Below are 26200 nucleotides of genomic sequence, written 5' to 3' on the forward strand. Positions count from 1 at the left end.
TGCCTGCTGTGATCCGAATTGCTCCAGCTTCCCGCCAGAGCTGTTCCTCCAGTCTCCTCTCGGCCTGTCACGTACGCTCTGGCGCCCCGGCTCTTCGTTTGCCCATCAGGACCTTGGAAGCAGGAGCTTTTGCTCCGCTCTGCAGCCAGGGGGAAGAGTTTTCAACCAGGCTTCTTTTTCTCTTCCAGGGATCTGTTTAACCCGAGTGGGCTACTACACGATTCCATCGATGGAGGAGTTGGCCAGAATGACCAATGAGAAGGGGGAGTGTGTGGTGACAGACTTCACCATCGGCCGTAAAGGTGAGGGGGCTTGTGTGGATTTCTTGCTGCCGCCTGTTCAAGGTCCAGGCACATTTCCCTTCTGCCCGAATGGGAAGCCGAGGGCCCTGCCTGTAGGAGCTGAGCTGTGGCTAGAGAAGCATCATCGATGCGCCCTGGATACGACTCTGGAGAGGCAGCCTTGTACGTGCTCTAAGGGGTCATTTTGGGGGGGGGGGGCGGGGGGGGGGGGGCTCCCCGCGGGGGGGGGGAGGCCATCCCACTGGGTGAGGTGTGGGAGGGCGGGGCCTGGAGCTCCCTGCTGGTGCCCGCTGGAGGTCGCCGCTGGCTGTGGGGAGAACACACTTCCGGTGATGTCAGGGGGTGTGGCATATGCTAATGAGTTATGCTATAGCTCTTTTTCTACGAAATGACCCCTGGCTCTAAGTAAACACCCACCTTGCTCGAAAGACAGTCGAATCCGACTCTAGGGTTGCGGTGCTCATCTCCATTTCCAAGCCAAAGAGCCAGCGTCTCCATGGTCATGTGGCCGGCATGACTAAACACCAAGGCACACGGTACGCTATTACCTTCCCACCAAAGTGGTACCTATTTATCTACTTGCAGTTTCTTGCTTTCGAACTGCTAGGTTGGCAGGAGCTGGAACTAGAGACGGGAGCTCACTCCGTCACGCGGCACACTCAGGTCTCGAACTGCTGAACTACCGACCTTCCACAGCCTGCAGTTCAGCATCTCAACCACTTGAGCCACGTTTAGTCATGCCGGCCACATGACCACGGAAACGTCTTCGGACAGCGCTGGCTCTTTGGCTTTGAAACGGAGATGAGCACCGCAACCCTACGGTCGGATTCTACTGGCTTTCGAGCAAGGGAACCTTTACCTTTAGTATATCTTATACACATACAAAAACCTAAAGTACATTGTATTTACTAATAGAAAAGTCCACAGCTACAGAGACCTCTTCCAACGCTGTAGACTATCTTGCACCTGATAAAGGACTGATGAAAGTTGCAACCGTCATAAATGATGAGCGATGCAGCAGGCCGTTATATCCTCCACAAAGAGTAATCCAGCAGGCATCAAAGCTGGCATGAGAAATGAAGCAGGCAGTTGTATTTTCCACACAAAGTGTTTCAGAAAGCGTCAAAGCAAGCCACACGCCTCCTAGGCAAAAATTGCGTGTTTCGACAAATTCTTCAGGCAGACATATTTTTTCCTGGAACTGAATAACAATATACAATATGACGCAATATAACACAATATAAAGGTAAAGGTCTCCCTTGCTCGAAAGCCAGTCAAGTCCGACTCTAGGGTTGCGGTGCTCATCTCCGTTTCAAAGCCGAAGAGCCAGCGCTGTCCGAAGACGTTTCCGTGGTCATGTGGCCGGCATGACTGAACACCAAGGCGCATGGAATGCTGTGCCCTTCCCACCGAAGTGGTACCTATTTATCTACTTGCAATTTCTTTGCTTTTGAACTGCTAGGTTGGCAGGAATAACACAATATACTTTAGCATAATAACCAGGAAAAAAAGAAGCTAGCTTGCTGTACTCACCCAGAGCTCTCAGTTTCACTGTGCATAAGTCAACCATTCTAAAGAAGGCTTCTCTGGTTCTCCATGAGAACACCCCAGAAAGACCAGTCTAATAAAGCACAGCTGTACCAATAGTCCCAAAAGAATTAAAAAAAACAACAGTACTTGCAACATCTTGCAACATTAACAACTACAACTATGGCCAGGCTAATAGCTTGGATTCTAGACCTGACTGAAAACGACGCCTCTCTCCAAGCACGAACGTCTGTGTTTCTGTCAGCCCCAGGGGGCGTGCGTGGTGGTGGACAGGGAGTGTGTCCTCCGACCAGTGAGCTTTCACTATATTTGACTTTCTTAGCAGCCCGGCCTGACGGTGTCAGTTGTCTCCCCTAGGCTACGGCTCCATCTACTTCGAAGGAGACGTCGATCTGACGAATCTGGACCTCGACGAGATTGTGCATATCCGCAGGAAAGAAGTGATCGTCTACCCAGACGATGAGCTGAAGCCGCCCATCGGAGAAGGCCTAAACAGGTAAGGCCGACGTTTTAAATTCAGCTGGGCGTTCACCTGGCTTTCTCGGGAATGTGGGCTCGCGTCTCAGGCCTCAAACCCGTTCTCTGTTCCCACAGGCGAGCCGAGGTCACTCTGGACGGCGTCTGGCCGACCGACAAAACCTCTCGAGTCCTGATCAAGAGCCCCGAGCGCCTGGCGGAGATGAGCTACGAGAGCAGGCTGGAGGCGGTCTCCCGAAAGCAGGGCGCCCAGTTCAAGGAGTACCGCCCGGAGACGGGCTCGTGGGTATTCAAGGTAACACCAGCCGGCGTGGGTACTGCAGCCCTGGAGGCGCCCCCTTTCTCTGTTGCTGCCTGTGGTCGTTGTGTAGCTCATGCAGTATAATGGCTTTGATGAACCTAAGAGAAGCCATGCTGGATTGGTCAGTGGCCCATTCTGTCCAACCCTCTGTGTCCTGCAGTGGCCCAAACCCAGGTACCACCAGGAGGTCCACCAGCGGGGCCGGAACCCCAAAAGCCCCTCCCACTGTTGCCCCCCCCCCCCCCGCCAAGCACCAAGAAGACAGACCATCCCTGCCCCGGACATAAGAACATAAGAGAAGCCCATGTTGGGTCAGGCCAATGGCCCATCCAGTCCAACACTCTGTGTCCCACAGTGGCCAAAAATACCAGGTGCCATCAGGAGGTCCAGCAGTGGGGACAGGACACTAGAAGCCAGCCAGGAGAAGTGGGGCCAGGACACTGTTGCCCCCCCCCCCAAGCACCAGGAATACAGAGCATCACTGCCCCAGACAGAGTGGCTAATAGCTACTGATGGACCTCTACTCCATAGAAGAACATAAGAGAAGCCCATGTTGGATCAGGCCAAAGGCCCATCCAGTCCAACCCTCTGTGACCCGTAGTGGCCAAAAATACCAGGGGCCATCAGGAGGTCCCCCAGCAGGTCCAGAACCCCAGACGCCCTCCCACTGTTGTCCCCCAAGCACCAAGAATACAGAGCATCTCTGCCATGGACATAAGAACATAAGAGAAGCCATGCTGGATCAGGCTAGTGGCCCATCCAGTCCAACACGCTGCGTCACACGGTGGCCAACACCCAGATACCACCAGTGGGGCCAGAAGTCCGGAAGCCCTCCCACTGTGGACCGCCCCCCCCCCCAAGCACCAAGAATACAAATAATCACTACCCCAGACAGAGTGCTCCATCTATCTTGCAGCTAACAGCCAGCGATGGACTGTCTGGATGTTCTGGGCATGGGCCAGGGGTCACTGGGGAGGGGTTGTGTTGGGGGGGGGGGGGGAGGTATTTGTGAATTTCCTGCCTTGTGCAGGAGGTTGGACTAGATGCCCCTGGAGGTCCCTTCCGACTCTATGGTTCTGCGACCTCTGCTCCATATGTTGATCCAGTCCCCTCTTGAAGCTTGTCTGTGCTTGTAGCCACCGCCACTTCCATAAGACGGTCTCTAGGAGGGCTGCTCAAGATAATGGCCTGGAGTAGATTGTTAGGAGGACTGTCCACATACCGAGAACCCTGGTTTGAGCTGCTGGCCTCCGCAATCCTCCACTTCCCCATCTGTTTGCTGTAGCAGCACCTAAGTGAGCCAGTGTGGTGTCGTGGTTAAGTGCGCAGACTCTAATCTGGGAGAACCGGGTTTGATTCCCCCACTCCTCCACTTGCACCTGGCTGGGTGACCTTGGGCAAGCTGTAGCTCTGATAAGAGCTGTCCTTGAAAAAGAGCAGTTTCTGTCAAGAGCTCTCTCAGCCCCACCCACCTCTGTGGGTGTCTGTTGTGGGGAGGGGAAGGGGAAGGAGATTGTCAGCCGCTCCGAGACTCCCTTGGGTAGTGAGGGGTGGGGTAGAAATTGAATCTCCTCCTCCTCCTTCTCCTAGTGGTGAGAGCCAGTGTGGTGTCGTGGTTAAGTGCGCAGACTCTAATCTGGGAGAACCGGGTTTGATTCCCCCACTCCTCCACTTGCACCTGGCTGGGTGACTTTGGGCAAGCCATAGTTCTGATAAGAGCTGTTCTTGGAAAAGAGCAGTTTCTGTCAAGAGCTCTCTCAGCCCCACCCACCTCTGTGGGTGTCTGTTGTGGGGAGGGGAAGGGAGAGGAGATTGTAAGCCGCTCTGAGACACCTTTGGGGAGTGAAGGGCGGGGGGTATAAATCCAGTCTCTTCTTCTTCTAACCCTGGCTTATGTCTCCGTCCAGGTGGCCCACTTCTCCAAATACGGCTTGCAAGATTCCGATGAGGAGGAAGACGAGCACCCGTCCAAAGCGGAGGCGAAGAAGCTCAAAACTGTCCAGCCGCCCCCAGTGGGCCAGTCCCAGCCAGCAGCCCTGAGCAGGAAGCCAGCGCCCTCCTCTCAGGTAGAGAAAAGGGTGGCGCGAAAGCAGGGGGCGCTCGGTTCAAGGAGGGGGCACCGCCTAGGGGTTCGTGGGTGTATCGTTACCTGTAAGAAACGAGCTGTTGACAGCGAGGACTGTCGCCATCCCTGAACCAGCTTCCCTGACTGGTTCTGTTTCCTGTCCCCCACCCCACCCCACTCTCCAATAAAGATAACTACTTTGGTGATTTGGGTTTTTCTTTAATAGGAGGGAATTAAAAAAGCACCCCCACCCACCCCGCCTCCGTTCATTCGATCCTGCTCTGAGTGTGGTACTGGAGCGGCAAAAGCTCTTTCCCGTGGGACCCTGAAATGCCTTCGCCGCCGGAGTAGAGCAGCTGGAGACAGCCCCATGGTCAAAGCAGCCACGCGACACTCCCCCCGCCGCTTTGCACAAGTGGCAACGGCATTTCAGTCCCGAGTCCCCCCGCTGCTTTCTTGTGCCCTGGCCAGCGTTTACTTTTATGTTGTTTATCTTGTTGGATTCGTATCCCGCCCTCCCCGCATAGCGCATGCAGGTCGGGTTCCATCAGACACCGTGACCAATGTACTAATCACGCTTAAGTCGGGCTCCAGACACAGCTTTGTTGCAAGACGGTCTTTAGAGAAGAGCTTCTGAAACTGGGCCGGCCAGTTTGGTGTCGTGGTTAAGTGCGGGGACTCTTGTCTGGGAGAATCGGGTTTGATTCCTCCACTCCTCCACTTGCACTTGGCTGGATGATTGCAAGCCCCTTTAAGACATCTTAAGGTAGAGAAAAGCGGGGTGTAAAAACCTACTCTTCTGTTTCTTGTCTGAGGACGGTGGTTGGACATGAGGGTCAGCCGTTGGTTAGAAGGCGGTTGGCTGTTTGTACTCGAAAGGTTCATGCCACGGAACCCCTGTTTTCTTAATTCGACAGTTTTATCGTTTTCCAGGACAGCTTGCCATAAAATAAAAAATATCGGCCACCATCCTCCGTACTGCCTCCCCCCCCAGTGGCCTCTCGTGGTCCCTAGTTGATGGCAGAGTATCCTTCCCGGGGCACTGTCAAAGCTGAATTTTTTTTCTGGCGTGGAGGCCGAGGGAAATGCGTGCCCTGGTTGTTTTGTGGCCAGTGGTTGGAGCCAATGTTCCCTCTAAGCTGTGGAGTCTTGTGAGCAAGAATTCTTTTTGGTGAGCTGCTGTCATTAAAGTTGTGAGCGAGCCATTTGGCTACTGCATAAATTAGTTTGCTCTGGAGCCCTCCTTCCTGAGCGAAGACAAAAATGTGTGAGCCGGAGGCTGAAAAACTGTGAGCTAGCTAGTTCACACTAACTCATCTTAGAGGGAACACTGCTTGGAGCCAGCTGGCCTTCCTGGCGCTCTCCCTGGCAGTGCGCTGTCACATCCTCTCCGCAGCAGAGGGAGCTGGTACAGTCCCCTAGTCACTTCCGCAGTCCCCGGGCAACGGGCACAGGAAGACTCTTTTCTGCTGTCTTGTTCGTAGCCCATTGGCCAGACTAGCATTTCTCTAAGCCAATGGGGGGAGCTGGGATTCAGAGATCCACACAAAGATTCCAAGGCAGTTGAACAGAAAGGTGAGAAGATCAGAGGGAGGAGATTCCCAGCAGGTAAAAGCGCACAACAGCAGGTGGCATCTGTAACAATATCGGTGGCAGAAAGTGTGATCACGTTGCAGGCGACTTGTGGCGGCCCCCATAGGGCTTTCGAGGCAAGACACTGTCAGAGGTAATCTGGTGTTCCCTGCCTCTGCGTATCAGCCCTGTCTGCGTTATCACCCTTGACATGGCCCGCCTCTGCGTAGCCACCCTGGACTTCCTGGGTGGTCTCCCATCCAAATACTAGCCAGGGCCGCTTAGCTCCCAAGATCTGATGAGATCGGGCTGCTCTGTGCCGTCCAGGTCAGGGCAAAAGATGTACAGGGGTGGTTTGCCATTTCCTGCCTCTGCATCATGCTAGCAACCCTGGACTTCCTTGGTGGTCTCCCATCCGCTCAGGAAGGATGGGGCTCCAGAGCAAACTAATTTATGCAGTAGCCAAACCACTTGCTCACAACTTTAATGCCAGGAGCTCACCAAGTAGAATGCTCACAAGACTCCACAGCTTAGGGAGAGCATTGCTGGTGGTGACCAGTGTTCCCTCTAAGCCGTGTTAGTGTGAGCTAGCTCACAGTTTTTTAGCCTTCGGCTCACGCATTTTTGTGCTAGCTCAGGGAGGAGGGCTCCAAAGCAAACTCCGGCTCACACATTTTTGTCTTCACTCGGGAAGGAGGGCTCCCGAGCAAACTAATTCATGCAGCAGCCAAATCGCTCGCTCACCACCTCAACGCCAGGAGCTCATGAAGTAGGATTTTTGCTCATGAGACTCCACAGCTTAGGGGGAGCGTTGCTGGTGGTGACCAGTGTTTCCTCTAAGCTGAGTTAGTGTGAGCTAGCTCGCAGTTTTTTAGCCTCCGGCTCACACACTTTCGTCTTAGCTCAGGAAGGGATGGCTCCAGAGCAAACTAATTTATGCAGCAGCCATAAATCGCTCGCTCACAAATATTCCCTCTAAGCCGTAGTGTCTTGTGAGCAAAAATTCCACTTTGTGAGCGACTGGCATCAAAGTTGTGAGCGAGCAACTTGGCTGCTGCATAAATTAGCTTGCTCTGGAGCCATCCTTCCTGAGCTAAGACAAAAATGTGTGAGCCGGAGGCTAAAAAACTGTGAGCTAGCTCACACTAACTCAGCTTAGAGGGAACACCGCTCACAACTTTAATGCCAGGAGCTCACCAATTGGAATTTTTGCTCACAGGATTCCACAGCTTAGGGGGAGCATTGGTCCCGAGTTCCACATTCGATGCCACAATTTGCAGCCCTTCAGTTTTCCACAGGCTGCTTTTTTCATCCGTACAGCGCCCCTGGAATTCAGGGTGTGCCATCAACCATTTACGCGGGGCAATGAATGACCTGTGCAGAATGGTTCCTTGGAATACAGTTTTCAGGCATGGTGGCACCAGCACACCACAGCACCCAGTCCCCAAACATTTGTTTGCCAGCCCAACCAACTCTCGGGGTCGGGACACAAGGAGGAATCCGAAGCTGGCGAGGGAGCCCAGGACTTCATTGGGACTTCCGCTCTGGTCTGAGTCTGCCTCTGTCTCTTGGTGTCTCCAGAGCCCGGACATCGAGCAGCTGGGGAAGGCGGTGGAGCTGGACAGCGACATGGCAGACGTCACTCAGGAAGCCGCTCCAGAGTTCGCCGCGGAAGAGAGCCTGGGAGAGGAGCCGGAGCTGGTGCCGGCGTCCGCACACATCGCGTCCTCCCTGGAAATCAATCCTCACACTTTGCAGGTGAGGCGCTTCCCGGCATCACCTCTGCACTCATTGGCCAGTGGCGTGGTGGGCGGAGGCCAGCCAGGGGAGACTTGGGCCCTTTTGCTCCGGTAGGTTGTTTTGCCTTGCGACCCTGACATCTGGTTTGTTTTGCCAGTTTGGTGCCGTGGTTAAGTGTGCGGACTCTAATCTGGGAGAACCGGGTTTGATTCCCAACTCCTCCACTTGCACCCGGCTGGATGACCTTGGGCAAGCCGTAGTTCTGATAAGAGCTGTTCTTGAAAAAGAGCAGTTTCTGTCAGAGCTCTCTCAGCCCCACCTCCCTCACAGGGTGTCTGTTGTGGGGAGGAGAAGGGAAAGGAGTTTGTCAGCCACTCTGAGACTCCTTTGGGTAGTGAAGGGCGGGGTATAAATCCAATCTCCTCCTCCTCCTCTTCATCTTCTCTAATCTGGGAGAACCGGGTTTGATTCCCCACTCCTCCACTTGCACCTGGCTGGATGACCTTGAGCAAGCCGTAGCTCTCATAAGAGCTGTTCTTGAAAAAGAGCCGTTTCTGTCAGAGCTCTCTCAGCCCCACCTGCCTCACAGGGTGTCTGTGGTGGGGAGGGGGAGGGAAAGGAGTTCATAAGCCCCGCTGAGACACCTTTGGGTAGTGAAGGGCGAGGTATAAATCCAATCTCTTCTCCTTCTTTTACCTCACAGGGTGTCTGTTGTGGGGAGGGGAAGGGAGAGGAGTTTGTAAGCCGCTCTGAGACTCCTTTGGGTAGTGAAGACAGAGTGGGGTATAAATCCAATCTCCTCCTCCTCCTTCCCCCCCCCCCCAACAAAAACCTTAAATTCCCTCCCTTTGGTTTGATTCCCCACTCCTCCACATGGCAGCTGCTGGTGTGACCGTCGGTCAGTCACAAGTTCTCTCAGAGCTGTTCTCTCAAGGGAAGTCCTCGGAAGAGGTCTTTCAGCCCCATCTGCCTCACAGAGTGTCAGTTGTGGGGAGGGGAGTTTGTAAGCCGCTCTGAGACTCCTTTGGGTAGTGAAGGGCGGGGGGTATAAATCCAATATCTTTTCCTTCTTCATTCCTTGAGGACTGAACCAGGAATCAGTTGGGCAAGGTCTGAGCCCAGTGGCCCCTTTAAGACCCACAAAGTTTTATTCAAGGTGTGAATTCTGGTGGCAGAGGAGAGATAATGTGGCACAGCCATTCACCCCACCTCAAAGGAAAGTATGCTGTTAGTTACCTGCGTCCTTGAGAGCAGGCGAATGGAGCATAACAACAGGGATCTCAGTTATTTAGTCTTAGTACTCCACAATTAAAGGGGCTGCAGTGGCTCAAGTGGTTAAGACTCTGAACTGCAGGCTGTGGAAGGTCGGTAGTTCAGCAGTTCGAGACCCGAGTGCCGCGTGACGGAGTGAGCTCCCGTCTCTGGTCCCAGCTCCTGCCAACCTAGCAGTTCGAAAGCTAGAAATTGCAAGTAGATAAACAGGTTCCGCTTTGGTGGGAAGATAACGGTGTTCTGTGCGCCTCGGCGTCTAGTCATGCCGGCCATGGAGGCGTCTCTGGACAGCACTGGCTCTTCGGCTTGGGAACGGAGATGAGCACTGCATCCCGCGAGTCGGATTCGACTGGCTTTTTTTTTTTTTAATAGTACTTTATTAATATTGAGATTTCAAACACAAGAAGACACACTGAAAACTGACATATAGACAACACGTAAACACATAAACTGGCACATAAACCTAGGATCCCAGGCCCGACTCTGTTAAGTACAATTGCGCCTTCCTATTTTAAACTATACATTTTCCTGTAGCCAACTATACAGTGTAGACCAAATATTCTCAAATACATCATCATCTCTCCCTCGGAGCTTCAAAGTAAGATTATCCAATTCAGCCATTTCTGTTATTTTAATTATAAAGTCCTCCCTAGATGGTATGATTTCCTGTTTCCAGTATCTTGCAAATAATATCCTGGCTGCCGTAAGAAGATGTATCAGTAAATGTTCATCCGTCTTTTTTAAATTATTAGGCATAATGTTTAACATGAATATCTCTGGCTCGTATGGTATTCTCAATAAAGTTATCTGAGCAATAACTTCATAAATTTCTTTCCAATATCTCTGTGTTATTTTACATGACCACCAAACATGGAAAAAAGTCCCTTTTTCTATTTTACACTTCCAGCATCTGTCTGATACATTGGGGTAACATCTAGCTAGCCTTTCTGGAGTGAAGTGCCACCGATGGAACATTTTGAAAAGGTTTTCTTTCATCCTCCTCATATCTTGCCATATTTTTCCCCATTTGACCCATTCAATGTTATGTCCGAAGTTTCTGGTCCACAAGATCATTCCTCCTTTTAATTCTTCCTCCTTCATTTTTTGGTCCAGGAGGATGTTATAGAATTTGCGAATAAGTTTCTCTCTTGGTCCCAACAATATTTTATCCATTTCAACATACTCCGTATATATACCTATCTGTTTATCCTTCTGATATCTGGATGTAATTTGGTTTCCCTCCCACCAAGATAACCTAATACCATTATACTCAAGCTGGTTCTGGGTTTTTAAATTTCCATTTAAATCTAAGCATTCTTTATAGGTAATATACCTTACAGCCGACATTAGGTTCGGTATTGAGATTGCCTCTAGTGGGGCCATCCATGCCGCGATTTTCCTATAGAATTGTTTTTTAATTTCCAACCAAATTTTTAATATAGCCTTCCTTAAAAAATGTTGATTAAAATGTATAGGTATAGATTGCTTAGTATTCCACATGTAGAAGTGCCACCCTGCTGCTAAATCATGGCCTTCAAGTTTTAGAATTCTCTTCTCCTTTAGTTGCACCCAATCACGTATCCACACCATTACCGCAGCCTGATAATATAGCCGCCAATCTGGTAGTGCTAGGCCTCCCCGTTCTATTTTTTCCTGCAGTAATTTCAATTTCACTCGGGGTTTCTTTGTTTGCCATATAAAATCCCTTGTCAGTTTATCTAGTTTGAGCAAGGGAAACCTTTACCTTTACTATACCTACAATTAAGAAGGATACATTTATGCATTAGTCTTTAATTTTGCCGTATTTATTTGCTCCACTGTCTTTCCCCCTGTGATGAAATCCAAACAAATGGTGACCCTATAAACATAGCAAAGTTTGGTCTTTGCATCTGTTAAAAACATCTTTGCTATAGGCTAATTTGCTGTTCACCGTCTGTATGTATGGATGTTAACGTCCATTTCGATGTATCTGAGGAAGTGTGCATGCGCACGAAAGTTCATATCTTGGATAAAACTTTTGTTAGTCTTAAAGGTGCCTTACTGGACTCAGACTTTGTTCTGCTGCTTCAGCAGAACTTGGCTGACTACCTGGATCTATCACCAAGAGTCAGTTATTTGTTATGGCCAATAGATGTTTGCTCTACTTAGAAAGATTGGGAAAGATTGAAGATCAAAGAAGACGGGGACGGGGATGGCAAAGGATGAGATGGTTAGACAGTGTCATCGAACATGAAGTTGAGCCAACTTCAGAGGACGGCGGAAGACAGGAGGGCCTGGCGTGATCTGGTCCATGGGGTCGCGAAGAGTCGGACTCGACTGTGCGACTGAACAACAACCACTACTACTTAGAGCTGAGGAGAAGACTGTTGGCACAAAGCTGAAAGATAAGGAGAGAAAACATTGTATCAGAAGTGGGGCTTGCTGATGCTCAAAAAAATTGTAAATAGATACTTTAAAGATGCCCATTTAGCACCCAGACTTTTAAATCTTGGAACAGGTATTCGGAATGAGATGCTTCAAATGTGGAATTCACTGTCAGAGGATGCTGTGGTGGCCACAGGAATAAATAGCTCGGATTTATTAGATAACGTGTGTAAGCCGCCCTGAGCCCGTTCACAGGGAGGGCGGGGTATAAATACAATGAAATAAATAATAATAATAGATTCATGGAGGATAAATCTATCAATGGCCTCTAGCCATGAGGAGAACACATCAGGGTAGTTTATGGCCTCTATGCCCTGTTGTTGGCCCTCCAGAGGAACTGGCTGGCCCCTGTGTGAGACGGGAGGCTGGACTGGAGGGACCCTCACTGGTCTGACCCAGCAGGGCTCTTCTGAGGTTCCTATCAGGGGAAGGCCTCGGCCTCTCTGCCCTGTTGTTGGCCCTCCAGAGGAACTGGCTGGCCCCTGTGTGAGACGGGAGGCTGGACTAGAGGGACCCTCACTGGACTGACCCAGCAGGGCTCTTCTGAGGTCCTTATCAGGGGAAGACCTCGGCCTCTCTGCCCTGTTGTTGGCCCTCCAGAGGAACTGGCTGGCCCCTGTGTGAGACGGGAGGCTGGACTGGAGGGACCCTCACTGGTCTGACCCAGCAGGGCTCTTCTGAGGTTCTTCTCAGGGGAAGGCCTCGGCCTCTCTGCCCTGTTGTTGGCCCTCCAGAGGAACTGGCTGGCCCCTGTGTGAGACGGGAGGCTGGACTAGAGGGACCGTCACTGGTCTGACCCAGCAGGGCTCTTCTGAGGTTCCTATCAGGGGAAGGCCTCGGCCTCTCTGCCCTGCTGTTGGCCCTCCAGAGGAACTGGCTGGCCCCTGTGTGAGACGGGAGGCTGGACTGGATGGACCCTCCCTGGTCTGACCCAGCAGGGCTCTTCTGGGGTTCTTATCAGGGGAAGGCCTCAGCCTCTCTGCCCTGTTGCTGGCCCTCCAGAGGAACTAGCTGGCCCCTGTGTGAGATGGGAGGCTGGACTGGAGGGACCCTCCCTGGTCTGACCCAGCAGGGCTCTTCTGAGGTTCTTAAAGCCACAACAGTTGAGTGTCTTTAGAACAGGTCTACGTGTGACAGGCAGTCTCCCTGACTCTTGTGTGCTTCCTGAAACAACTCTTGACGTGTTCAGAAGAAGATGGCAGGAACACTTTCAAAAACCTTACAGGAACTTCCTTATGAAAACCAGGCATTTCAGATCCCTTTCAAGTTGTCTAAGGCAAATTTAAAATTATTGGTTGACTTTCTCTACTGCTTCAGTGGTAGCCGTGTTCCCCTGCAGCAGAAGAGCCGGATTTGAGTCCAGTAGCACCTTAGACGCCAACGAGATCTCGTCAGTCTCTAAGGTGCTGCAGGACTCGAATCTGGCTCTCCTCTGCTGCTCTTGTCAGTGTTTTTCAAAATAACGGACGCTGCTCTTATGCCTCCTGTACCTCTGTCCGTCATGCGTGGTAGGGATGGGGTGGGCTTGCTGCATCAGGGCATCTCTCCGGAAGTATATAATGAGAACCGTTCTTAAAAGAGCAGAAAGCTTTTGTTCTCCTCCTGAGCTTGCAGGAAGGCTGTCCAGCTGCTCGGGAAATCCTTTTCGGCTTCAGCTTTTTGAGCCCGCAGGGCCTGACTGGGCCTCCCTGTGGCAGCGCACTTGAGGCTCAGGGCGTCAGCGGTCATTGTTCGACTTGCGCGCTCTGTAATGCACCAAGCGTTGATATGGAAGGAGAGAAGAGAGTGGGTTTAGGGCCTTTTTAAAAAAACAAAACGTCAAGGTTTCTTGGTGCTCCTGAGAATATGACATGGAGGCCCAGGTAGCAGCCACTGCCAGGTCGGCCTTTTATCACCTTCGGCTGATTAGGCAGTTGGTTCCCTTCCTCAACCTCGCCGACCTAGCAACAGTGATCCATGCAATGGTCACCTCGAGATTAGACTACTGCAACGCTGCCCTTGTCACAGATTTGGAGGCGGCAGCTGGGGCCACAGCCAGGCTTTTGACGGGTCTCTCCAGCTGGGAGCACATCCAGCCTGTGCTGAGGGCGCTGCACTGGCTGCCGATAGCATACCGAATTCGCTTCTAGATGCTGGTTCTTACCTTTAAAGCCCTATATGGTCAGGGTCCCACATACCTGCGGGACCTCCTTTCCCCATATATGCCCCAGAGAGCACTACGGTCGGGGTCTCAAAACCGACTGACCCTCCCAGACACCAAAGGTGCCAGGCTCGCTACCGCCAGGGCTTTCTCAGTGGTGGCCCCGTCCTGGTGGAATGAGCTCCTGGAGGAAATCAGGGCCCTGCGGGGTCTTTTATGGCCTGGGCCCGACATACCTGAGGGACCGCATTTCCCCACATATTCCTCAAAGAGCACTTCGGTCGGGGTCACACCACCAGCTGGTGACCCTGGGCCCTAAGGAGGCCAGGCTTGTTGCAACAAGGGCCAGGTCCTTTTCAGTGGCGGCTCCTATTTGGTGGAGCGAGCTCCCGGAGGAGATCAGGGCCCTGCGGGACATTTTGCAGTTCCGCAGGGCCTGTAAGACGAAGCTCTTCCGCCAGGCATATGAGTAGGAGCCGCCACTGCCATTATGATCACCGTTCCCCAGAGAGTGTTACCACCGGAAGACCGTGTGACATCTAAGCGGGGCCCGAGTCTTCCCCTCTGCTATGCAAAATGTGGAGTTTTTTCTTTCCTCTCTCTCTTGCACCCGGATGGAAGTGAATTCTTAAATTGTTTTTATGTATTTTATATATTGTAACTTATATGCACTTTGTGCTCGTGTAAGCCGCCCTGAGCCCGCTTGCGGGAAGGGTGGGGTATAAATGTAATGAAAATAAATAAATAAATTTTATTTATTTATTTATTTATTTTTGGGATTTATATCCCGCCCTACCCATACGGCCCAGGGCGGCAAACAGTTCTGCAGGGCCTGCAAGACGAAGCTCTTCCGCCAGGCTTTCAGTTAGGGAGCCGCCCCCACTGGCCCTTGGTTTTGACACCTAGCCTGTGCCGCAGGAAGATCATGAGCAGAACGACTCCTAGACCTTTGAAATTCTACCGTGAGAGTCAGCCATCTTGAACAACGAAATAACCATCGCCACACTTCATTAATTTGCATTAGCTCTAATGGAATTGCACTAGCTATAATGGAATTGTTTTAAGATGATTTTGGCTGTTTTAATTGTATTTATGCGTTGATTGTGAGCCACCCTGAGCCTGCATTTGCGGGGAGGGCAGGGTATAAAGGAGATGAATACAAATAAATAAATAAACAGGACACGTGACGGACTTGCGTTGTTCTCGATTCCAGATTATGAAGGCCTCCTTGCTTGTAGAGGAGGAGGATTTGGACCTGATCCTGGATCGTGGTTTTGGCAGGCAGCTGACCCCCGCGGACACCCCCCGGGCGATCTGTTCTCCTAGAGTCCCAATCTCCTCTGCGTCGCGAGGACAGAAAAGCCGTCCCTCAGGTATGAGTCTGCCTGCGCCCTCGCCGAGGAGTTCTCCGAATGGCAGTTGTGGCTTGGAGGTGGATTGTTGACTCATTTAAGGACCGGATGTTTGGCAGTTGACTTCTTGCCAGTCAGACTGTCCTGTTGCAGCAAGTCCTTCCTTAAATCTGAACCCAGCTGCAACTATTCAAGAGCTTGTTTACGGCAGTCCTGAGAGAGACCAAAAGCTCGGAGCATTGAAGCTTTTCATGCTTAAGAGAAGCGTAGGCCATTTGCTTCTGGAGATGCTGTTGACCGCTTGACACACCTGTCTATCTCTTGATGACATCAGCATAAAGGGAGGGAGGCGTCACACACCTTCAGGCCCCCGGCTTTGCTGTGGTGGTTGCCCCCGTGTTCATGTTGACGGACATGCTTGTGTGAACCATTCCTGTCACTGGCTCTGACTAGAGATGTAAAATTTCCGAAAATTTTGAAGCTCGGAAAAAAACCCGTTTTCCCCCCAGTTTTTTTCGGGGGGGAAACGGAAATTTTCAGAAAAATTGAAAAAAATGCTACATTAGCATTTCTTTTGTCTTTTCTAGATTGAAAGTCATTCTGTTACTTTAGGAACATAAAATATGACTATGGACATTTTTACTCAGCATGAAATTATCACAACTAGCATATTAAAAATAGAGTGTATCCAAACAATTATTACAAACAGAATACCCACCCCACATGCAAAAACAAAACTGAAACCTTTTTCTTCTGACAATAGCACCTCCTAAAGGAAGAAATGCATCTTGTTCTTGCATTGGAGAGTTCAGTTTGTAACCTAGGACTTGCTTGTCCTCAGTGCACAGAAATTAGATTAATCTGATGCCATACATATTTTTTAGAAATGATTTGGAAAATATTTGAACACCTTGTCTTAAAATATTTTATTCCTCATGTTAAAATAAAATGTTCCATAATCAATTTTCTTTTTTTCAATTTTTCCAATTTTTCGGGGGGAAAACAAAAAAGGCTTCAGGAAAAAAACGGGGGGAAACGTTCCCCCCCCCGAATTTTTCCGATTTTTTCCCCAGGCCTTCACATTTCTAGGCCTGGACTTCCTTGGTCGTCTTCCATCCGTGTACTAACCAGGGCTGACCTTGCTTAGCTTCTGAGATCTGGTGAGATCGGGCCAGCCTGGGCCATCCAGATCATGACAAAAGGCATACAGAGGCAGTTTTCCATTACCTGCCTCTGCGTAGCAACCTTGGACTTCCTTAGTGGTCTCCCATCCAAGTACTCACCAGGGCCAACCTGACTCAGCCGCTGAGATCTGCCAAAATTGGGCTAGCCCGGGCTGTCCTTGTCAGAGCGATTGCCAATACGGTTAGCAAATGAGTCCCTGCTTGTCTTGATCTACGGCAGCCCTAGGAGTGTCTTTTCCTCTGCGTCTCGAGTCTTTGAAGTTGCCTCTTTAAAGAGGGACCCTTTCCCCCTGTCTCTGCCTCTTTTAGCTGGCGGGCTGCTGCAGTCAAGACTCTTGAACGGATCCTTCCTCCATCCAGCCGCTTCCCTCCAAGACGGCCGCAGCCTGAGGACTACCTCGCTCGGCGGCGCCCCGTCTGTGCCACCGTGGCCCACGCTCTCTCCGCTCGCTCCCACCATCACAGTACCCAGTTCTGCGCCCGACGTGCCGTTGAAAGTAGTGGGCGTCCGCAGGCAGCCCGGCCTGGTGCCCCTGGAAAAATCGGTCGCCTACGGGAAAGGAAAGCTCCTGATGGATATGGCGCTCTTCATGGGGCGCTCCTTCCGCGTGGGCTGGGCACCCAACTGGACCCTGGTCCATAACGGGGAGCAGCTAAGCCACTCAAGCGATCAGGCAGACAGCCCCGACGAGTCCCTGGAGTATGGATTCCTGCCTGCACCCTTTGCTCCTAAGCAGTGAGTCTTGGGGCTGAGGGTCAATTGGTTATGGGGTCCAAAGGGGTTAAATGGGTTACGGGGTCTGAAGGGGGTTGGCTCGGTCTGGCGACAGAGAGCTCCTGCAGTAGAGGCAGCACGGAATCTGTGTGGGCGCCACGAGGTAGGGAGGAAAACCGCGTGCCCTCTTCCTGCCTGCCGCCTACCACCAAGTGTCCTGAGAGCCAGTGTGGTGTAGTGCCCTCACCTGGAGGACTGTCCAGTTCTGGGCACCACATTTTAGGAAGGAGGTTGACAAGCTCGAGCGTGTCCAGAAGAGGGCAACCAGGATGGTGAGAGGGTTGGAATCCAAGTCTTAGGAGGAAAGGCTGAAAGAGTTGGGTCTGTTTAGCCTGGGAAAGAGAAAGCTTAGAGGGGACATGACTGCAGTCTTCAAGTATTTGAAGGGCTGTCATGTAGAAGACGGAGTGGATCTATTCTCTCTTGCTCCGGATTGCAAGACTAGGTCTAATGGGTGGAAATTACAAGGGAGTCGTTACTGGCTAAATATCAGGTGGGACTTCCTAAATGGTAAGGGTGGTTGAGCAGTGGAACAGACTGCCTCGGGAGGTGGTGGATGCTCCTTCGCTGGACATTTTCAAGCGGAGGCTGGACGGCCATCTTTCGGGTATGTTGTAGGGCATTTGGCTATGTGCCTGCAAAGTGCAGGGGGTTAGACTAGATGACCTGCAAGGTCCCTTCCAACTCTAACATTCTGTGATTCTATGATTCTAGTGGCTAGAGTGGAAAACTAGGACCCTGGGCGACCTGGGTTCGGATCCCCACTTCTGCCGTGGAAGCTCACTGGGTAACTTTGGGCCGCTTGCAAACTCAGCCTGGCCTACTTCACAGGGTTGTTATTGTGAGAGAATGGAGGCGTGGGGAACGATGTTCTAAGACAGTTCAAGTCCCAGTGAGGGGAGCAAAGTAGGCTACAAATGAGATGCAAATGCATCATCCTGCTCCTTCATAAGCTGCCGCTGTGTATTTTGAGAACAAACCAAAGTACCTGTTTCCTCATTGGTAGCCGTCTCCCCTCTTTGAACACGGCTGTAGAGTGACAGAAGGCTTTGAGAGCGCATGAAGAGAGACACTTTTGGACACTTGTTCGGAAGGAATCCCTGCCAGCTGTAGGGAATAAGTACAGGCCGTGGCTGTGCACCTGTTGGGGGAGGGGCCATGGTTCAGTGGCAGGAGGTGATGTGGAAGACCTCTGCCCAAGACCCTGGAGAACTATGGGGAGGGGCTGTGGCTCAGTGGTAGAGTCTCTGCTTGGCATGCAGAAGGTCCCTAGTTCAATCCCCGGCATCTCCAGTTCAAAGGACCAGGCAGGAGGTGATGGGAAAGGCCTCTGCCTGAGACCCTAGAGAGCTATGGGGAGGGGCTGTGGATCCGTGGAAGAGCCTCTGCTTGGCATGCAGAAGGTCCCAGGTTCAATCTCCAGCAGCATCTCCAGTTAAAAAGAGCAGGTACTTGGTGATGATAAAGACCTCCACCTGAGACCCTGGAGAGCTGTAAAGAGGGGCTGTGGCTCAGTGGATGAGCCTCTTCTTGGCCTGCAGAAGGTCCCAGCTTTAGTCCCCGGCATCTCCACTTAAAAAGACCAAGCAGTAGGTGATGTGAAAGACCTCAGCCTAATACCCTGGGGAGCCGCTGCCAGTCTGAGTAGACATGATGGACCTATGGTCAGATTCACTGTAAGGAAACTTCGGCTGAGTGGGTGGGTGTTCACTGCATACATTGCCACCACTGTCCCCGGTCTATACATGAGGCTGGAGTTTTCCTAATTGCACACAGAGGCAGAAAGGGTTCCTGGATAGCTCCTCTTGATAACAGTTGTCACTGGACAGCTGTTCATCCCATCCCACCCCCATTCTGTGTTCTTGGTGTGTTAAACAGGTTCTCAGAGTCCCCCTTCAAAGTTCACATGGAGAAGTTGAGTTTGGAAGGAAAGACCGTGGATGGGGACCAGCAGTTGTACCTCGTTCCGCTGGAGATCAAGCTAAAGCACAGCACCGTTCACATGGATGAGCAGTGTCCTTTCCTGGCCCCCAACCCCGGAGTAACAGCTGTCCACGAATACGCCGCATGGGCCAGAGAGGCATCTGGAGACCCAGAGGAGAGTGAAGGTGAGCACTAAAGCAGCACATGGCGCAAACTGATTGGAAGAGATCTGAAAGGAGCATCCTGCCGGTTCCTGTCCCTGGAAGCACCGGGGCAAAAGTGGTCTGTCACAGGGTGGCTTGTTCCAGCAGGTTCCTTTCATTTCCTGGACCAGTGAGTGAGCCTGAGGTCCCAGGAAGCTTTAGTAGGTCTCTTTCAGCCGCAGCAGGCATCTCTTAAAGTTCAGGAGCCCCTGCCTCATAGGAGGCGCAAAAAGGCATTTCTGGCAAAGCTTGGCCCAGTCAGGTGGCATCTGGACAGAATGTGGCATAAGCTTTTTATGGAGATAGAGCAAGATGGGTAGCCTTGTTTGGTGTAGCCAGTTTGGTGTAGTGGTTAAGTGTGCGGACTCTAATCTGGGAGAACCAGGTTTGAATCCCCACTCCTTCACTTGCACCTGCTGGATGACCTTGGGCAAGCCATAGTTCTGTCACAGCTGTTCTCGAAAAAGAGCAGTTTCTGTCAGAGCTCTCTCAGCCCCACCCATCTCACAGGGTGTCTGTTGTGGGGAGGGAAAGGGAGAGGAGTTCTTCTTCTTCTTCTTTTTTGTCTGTAGCAGTAGAAAAGAGCAAGAGTACAGTATAGGGGTGTGCAAAAAAGAATTAATCATGTTTTCCCAAATTCGGGTCTATTAGACCCAAAAAACATCAGAATTCCAGAATACCAGTATTGGTTTGGTATTCGGGTAAATATTCGGGAAAGACGAATTTATTCGGCTGCATTATACCCTATGGGGATGGAGAATTTCACTCGTCAAGTCATGCTGAATTCAAAAGGCATTTAAAGTTTAAATGCGTTTAGTTCATTCGCCACTGGCATGACTCGGCAAGTGAACTGAAGGCATTTTGCAGTTCACCCAGTGCGACTCAAGAGAGTGAACAGAAGGCATTTAAACTTTAAATGCCTTCTAACTCTGCCTGAATAAAAGCTGAATAATATCGGCCTTTATTTGGCGTGGTCGTTTTGGTAGCCGAATTAGATTGTCAAATACCAATAGGGTATTTTTTTAAGTATTTATTCGGCTCAGTATATACCAGGCACACACCCCTAGTCCAGTAGCACCTTCAAGGCTAACAAAATTTGAGACAAGGTATGAGCACTGACTCACGAAGGTTTGTACCCTGCCACAGATTTTGTTTGTCTTTAGGATGCTACTGGACTTTGGTTCTTTTCTACTGCATCAGCTTTACGTTAGGCAGTAGCCTCTTTTGAAAAACCAGAGGTCCTCCAGTCCAGACCCATTAGAAGGTGGGATGATATGCTCACCGGCCTCCCCAGGGTCGGGCTGCAGCTGGCCACAGGGGGCCTTGTGGAAGACTCTGTTGATGCCATGCAATAGAGATCTCCAAAGGGAGGGATCCCCGCCTGCCCCGTGTTTTTGGAGAGTTGAGTGGAGCCTTTCCTGGCCCCCGGCCCCCAGAGGAACAGCCACCCACAAATAACGCCGGATGGGTTAGAGAGGCATCTGGAGACCTGGAGAGAAGGTGAGGTGGGGCTTTTGCCCAGCACAGCTTCTGATCGGCCCCTGGAGATTCGATCGGCTGCACAGATCTCCTTAAAATGTTGCATTGGCAGAAGTTGGCCACCGAAGCACAGGGACCATTCGTGGCTGGCTCCGCCTTCCGCTGCAGCCATTTTGTGGCTCTGCCCGCCGTGGTCAGAGTCCCACAGCACTCAGGCTCGACAACGTTCCTTAGAAGGATCCAGGTTTGTCGAGTTCAGTAGTAGCAGGTCATCCGTACGTACATCCTGCGCAAAAGCTTAACCCGCCAGGTGGGAGGGGAAAAGGTATACTACGTTCAAAGCAAGAGGTCTTCTGACGGTCAGGCCAGTCGGAGGTGCTCATGACGACAGGTTCCCAGGAAAGGAGAGAGCGCAAAGCATCGAGGACCGGAAACCAGCTAAGGGCCAGTGAGCGGAGAGAAAGCTAACATGCCCGGTCAGTAAGATGTTCACCCATCGGACCCCCTTCCCCCCTCCCTCACTATGGCAGCGTAGCTGACAACCGCCACGTGTCAGAAATCCAGAGGTGCCCACAGGCTCCGAAAGGTCGGGGACCCCTGCCCTAGAACTGGCGGGGGGGGGGGGGGGGGGGCCAAGGGGGGGGGGGGAAGCGTCCCTGTAACGATTCCTTGTTTTTGTGTGTGCGTCTCTCTTAAAAGTTTGGTTGGTTGCATGACGGTGGTAGATAGACTAGAGTGGTTGAGAGAGGCAAGTGTGGTGTGATTGGTAGTTGACAGAGAGGGGGAGGGGTTTTGGAAGTGAAAATGAGTGGATGAGTATGTATGTCAGTCAGGAGTGACAGTTACAGGTGGACAGTTGATAAGTTAAGTTAGTTCTGTTCTGTGTGTGGGGGAAGTCAGAAGCAGACCTGTGTGGAATAAGTTAGTTCTGTGTTGAAGCAGTTAAGAACAGCTGAGGTTGTTCTGAGAGAAAGGATAAGAGATCTGAGGGCTGAGTCTATGAAAACGTAAAGTTTAGGTGAAGAAATGTTTATAGTAAAGTCTGGGTGATATAACAGACTGGAAAGAGACAGCGAACCTATATGGCATGGAGATAAACAAGTGATACAAAGTCACATGAAAAGATCCCTGTCTGTAAGGGAGCAGATTGTGTGTGATACACCAAGCAATTGTTCAGTCCCTCCCTCCCGGGGGCTGAAGCGCCTTCCGCGGCAGAGCAGAGGCCTTCAGCTGATCCCGCGATGCTCTCTTCCCGGCAGTGGTCAAGCACTGGTACCTGGTGTGGACCTTGTGCGAGGCGCTCTGGGGGCGGCTGAAGGAGCTGGAGGCCCGCCCGGGGGAGCCCAGCGAGTACATCGTGGCCCTGGAGCGGCGGAAGGCCTTCTCCCAGTGGCTCTCGCAGACGGCTTCCGAACGGATCGAGGACGAGGTCTCTCTCAGCCAGCACCACAGCCCGGCCGAGGCCGTCTTCAGCTACCTGACCGGGAAGCGGATCAGCGAAGCCTGCGGGCTGGCACAGCAGTCGGGTAAGAGGATGCCTTCTCACCTTGTCCTGAGAAGCCGGGGGGGGGGGGCTGGGGGGAGAAACCAGTGCTCCTTCTAAGCTGCGGAGTCTCGTGAGCAAAAATCCTACTTTGTGAGCGACCGGGATTAAAACTGTGAGCGAGCGATTTGGCTGCCGTGTCAGTCAGTTTGCTCTTCTGGAGCCCCATCCTTCTTGAGCGAAGACAAAAATGTGTGAGCGGGAAGCTAAAAAACTGTGAGCTAGCTCACACTAACTCAGCTTAGAAGGAACACTGGTCACCAGCAATGCTCCCCCTAAGCTGTGGAGTTGTGTGAGCAAAAATCCTACTTTGTGAGCTACTGGCATTTTTTAACTATGTGTTTACTGTTTTAACCTTGGCACATGGTGCCCTTGTTAGCCGCCCTGAACCTTCAGGGTAGGGCGGGATATAAATTCAAATATAAAAAAAATAAATAAATATTAAAGCTGTGAGCAAGTGATTTGGCTCCCGCATCAATCGGTTTGCTCTGGAGCCATCCCTTCCTGGGCTGAGATAAACAAATGTGTGAGCTGGAGGCTAAAAACCTGTGAGCTAGCTCACACTAACTCAGCTTAGAAGGAACACTGGTCACCAGCAATGCTCCCCCTAAGCTGTAGAGTCTCATGAGCAAAAATTCTACTTTGTGAGCTACTGGCATTAAAGTTGTGAGCGAGCGGTTTGCCTGCTGCATCAATTAGGTTGCTCTGGAGCCATCCCTTCCTGAGCTGAGATAAATAATGTGTGCGCTGGAGGCTGAAAAACTGCGAGCTGGCTCGCACTGACTCAGCTCAGAGGGAACACTGGACGGGACACACTGATTCAGTAGCAGGGCATTTGCTTTGCACACAGAAGGTCCTGGGCTCAGTTGCTGACAGTCTCCAGTTGAAAGGACTGGGCAGTATCTAATGTGAAAGGTCTCTTCAAACTGAGCTGCTCGTGAGGTGCTGCCCATCCAAGTAGACAGTACTGACTGTCACGGACCTGGGGTCTGATTCAGTATTAGGCAGCTTCATGTGTTTGGGGAGGGGCCGTGGATCAGTGGCAGAGCATCTCGGCATGCAGAAGGTCCTGGGCTCAGTTCCCGGTACCTCTAGTGTTTTTTAAAAGGGCCGGTCAGTAGGTGATGTGCAAGACCCCTCTCTGCCTGAGCCCCCGGAGAGCCGCTGCCAGTCTGAGTAGACAAGATTGATTTTGATGGACTGGGGGTCTGATTCATTAGAAGTCAGCTCCATGTGTGCTCATGCTTGCGGAGGGGCTGTGGCTCAGTGGCAGAGCCTCTGCCTGGCATGCAGGAGGTCCCAGGTTCAATCCCCGGCATCTCCAGTCAAAAGGATCAGGCAGTAGGTGATGGGAAAGACCTCAGCCTGAGACCCTGGAGAGCTGTAAAGAGGGGGCTGTGGCTCAGTGGCAGAGCCTCTGCCTGGCATGCAGGAGGTCCCAGGTTCAATCCCCGGCATCTCCAGTCAAAAGGATCAGGCAGTAGGTGATGGGAAAGACCTCAGCCTGAGACCCTGGAGAGCTGTAAAGAGGGGGCTGTGGCTCAGTGGCAGAGCCTCTGCCTGGCATGCAGGAGGTCCCAGGTTCAATCCCCGGCATCTCCAGTCAAAAGGATCAGGCAGTAGGTGATGGGAAAGACCTCAGCCTGAGACCCTGGAGAGCTGTAAAGAGGGGGCTGTGGCTCAGTGGCAGAGCCTCTGCCTGGCATGCAGGAGGTCCCAGGTTCAATCCCCGGCATCTCCAGTCAAAAGGATCAGGCAGTAGGTGATGGGAAAGACCTCAGCCTGAGACCCTGGAGAGCTGTAAAGAGGGGGCTGTGGCTCAGTGGCAGAGCCTCTGCCTGGCATGCAGGAGGTCCCAGGTTCAATCCCCGGCATCTCCAGTCAAAAGGATCAGGCAGTAGGTGATGGGAAAGACCTCAGCCTGAGACCCTGGAGAGCTGTAAAGAGGGGGCTGTGGCTCAGTGGCAGAGCCTCTGCCTGGCATGCAGGAGGTCCCAGGTTCAATCCCCGGCATCTCCAGTTAAAAGGACCAGGCAGGAGGTGATGGGGAAGACTTCCTCTGCCTGAAACCCTGGAGAGCCGCTGCCAGTCTGAGTAGCCAATACCAGCCTAGAGGCGCTAGTGGTCTGATTCAGTGGACGGCTCCCTTTGCTTTTGGGTGACACGTGGACACACCCTGTGAACAGAACAATAGCCAGGGTCAGAACGGTTGTACAGAGTTTACCATATCTGATGATTGTGGGCTCCTTAATATATGCAGGCCTGATTGACAGCAAAAGTTTATAACTGTTATTTGGAGCAGGACAAATTTAGAGTCCAGTAAGGCACCTTTAAGACCAACAAAGGTTTATTCGAGGTATGAGCTTTTGTGTGCAGGCACACTTTTTCAAATACATTAGAATGGCAGGTAAGCTTCAAACTCATAGACGGGCTGAACGGCAAATTGACATGTAGCAATGATGAAGATGTGCAAAGACAAACTAAATAGCAAGCTAAGGTTATAAGGTCAACCGTTGTAAAGCAATAACTGAAAATAGCAGATAAATGTGTAAAGGTATCTTTTCTAATTGTGGGTAGTAAACGCTCTCAATTCTCTCCTCTCAAGCGTGGTCACTTAACAGCATTATTTGTTTTTTGAGATGGATGCAGCAAAATCCCAATATTGCTTGCATTACATTCAGTATTCTAAGGCCAAAGAAGACGGGGACGGCAAAGGATGAGATGGTTAAGACAGTGTCATAGATGCAACGAACATGAAATTGAGCAAACTTCAGAGGATGGCGGAAGACAGGAAGGCCTGGCGTGATCTGGTCCATGGGGTCGCAAAGAGTCGGACTCAACTGTGCGACTGAACAACAACAAATAGTCCTTCTTGTTGAGAATACATATATAGGGAGGACTGAATGAGTTAGCATATATAATGAGATAAGAAACCAATATCCCTGTTGAGTCCTGGGGAGGTTTTTGTTCCAAGTATTGTAATAACTTGTAATTTAGCAATTTCGCTTTCCATTCTGTTCTTGAAGTTCCTGGTTACCCATTGAATGACCTAGAAGGTTGAAGTGTTCTCCTACAGGTTTCTCAATCTTGTGATTCCCAATATCAGATTTGTGTCCATTTATCCTTTGGCATAGGGTTTGCCCTGTTTGCCCTATGGAGAGAACCAAAGGGCATTGTTGGCATTGAATGGCACATGCAGTGTTAGAAGATGAGCAAGTGAATGAGCCTCTAAGGGTGTACTTGATGTTGTGTTGTCTGGGTGTATGTTGCAATGATTGCGTTGTCTGGGGATATGTGGCAGCAAAGTTGGCATCTGGGTTTATTGCAAGCACTGGTCCCAGTGTCCATGTTCAAATTATTTTATTTATTATTCAACTTATACCCCGCCCTCCCCGCAACGCAGGGTCAGGGCGGCTTACATTCGTTAAAACATTGTTTGTTGTTGTTGTTCAGTCGCGCAGTCGAGTCCGCCTCGGTATTCTTCACATAACTGGCCCTCAAGGCCAGGAGTTGGTGGTGATAGTGGGGGCGGCTCCTAGTCGAGAGCCTGGCGGAAGAGCTCCGTCTTGCAGGCCCTGCGGAAATGTGCAAGGTCCGGGAGCTCATTCCAACAGTATGGAGTCGCCACTGAAAAGGCCCTGACCCACTGAATTAGATGTTGCATTATTGTGGGTGAGGAGCTGTTTGCGATCGGGGGGCCTGTCTGTAAGAAAAGGTTCGCCCCACAGTACTTGTGAAAGAGAATGGTCCTTATCCGGTAGAAGTTGTAAGTCCTTGACGATGCGCTGAACTGTTTTGAGCTGAGAGCTGCATGTGACCACTAGGGGTGTTCTACTATTGTCCCTTTGGGGCCTGTCTCGTAACAGGTTTTCCTCTGGGTATCATTCCGGCGCACGGGAA

The 26200-nt window shown here is 51.4% G+C and overlaps 1 protein-coding gene across 3 annotated transcripts in view; it reads left to right on the forward strand.

Moving 5' to 3' along the window:
* NUP98 (nucleoporin 98kDa) overlaps positions 1-26200 on the forward strand; it is a 94189-nt gene that overhangs the window by 51896 nt on the left and 16093 nt on the right. For all 3 annotated transcript variants that reach the window (XM_015428311.1, XM_015428313.1, XM_015428312.1), the window contains 9 exons: positions 189-302; positions 2208-2346; positions 2445-2622; positions 4536-4694; positions 7847-8023; positions 15055-15214; positions 16687-17113; positions 19031-19260; positions 22017-22283. In XM_015428311.1, coding sequence (XP_015283797.1) covers positions 189-302; positions 2208-2346; positions 2445-2622; positions 4536-4694; positions 7847-8023; positions 15055-15214; positions 16687-17113; positions 19031-19260; positions 22017-22283 — 1851 coding nt within the window. The remainder of the gene's footprint in view (positions 1-188; positions 303-2207; positions 2347-2444; positions 2623-4535; positions 4695-7846; positions 8024-15054; positions 15215-16686; positions 17114-19030; positions 19261-22016; positions 22284-26200) is intronic.

The sequence above is a fragment of the Gekko japonicus genome, unplaced genomic scaffold, assembly GCF_001447785.1.
Source record: "Gekko japonicus isolate JY-2015 unplaced genomic scaffold, Gekko_japonicus_V1.1 scaffold3321, whole genome shotgun sequence".
Classification (NCBI taxonomy): Eukaryota; Metazoa; Chordata; class Lepidosauria; order Squamata; family Gekkonidae; genus Gekko; species Gekko japonicus.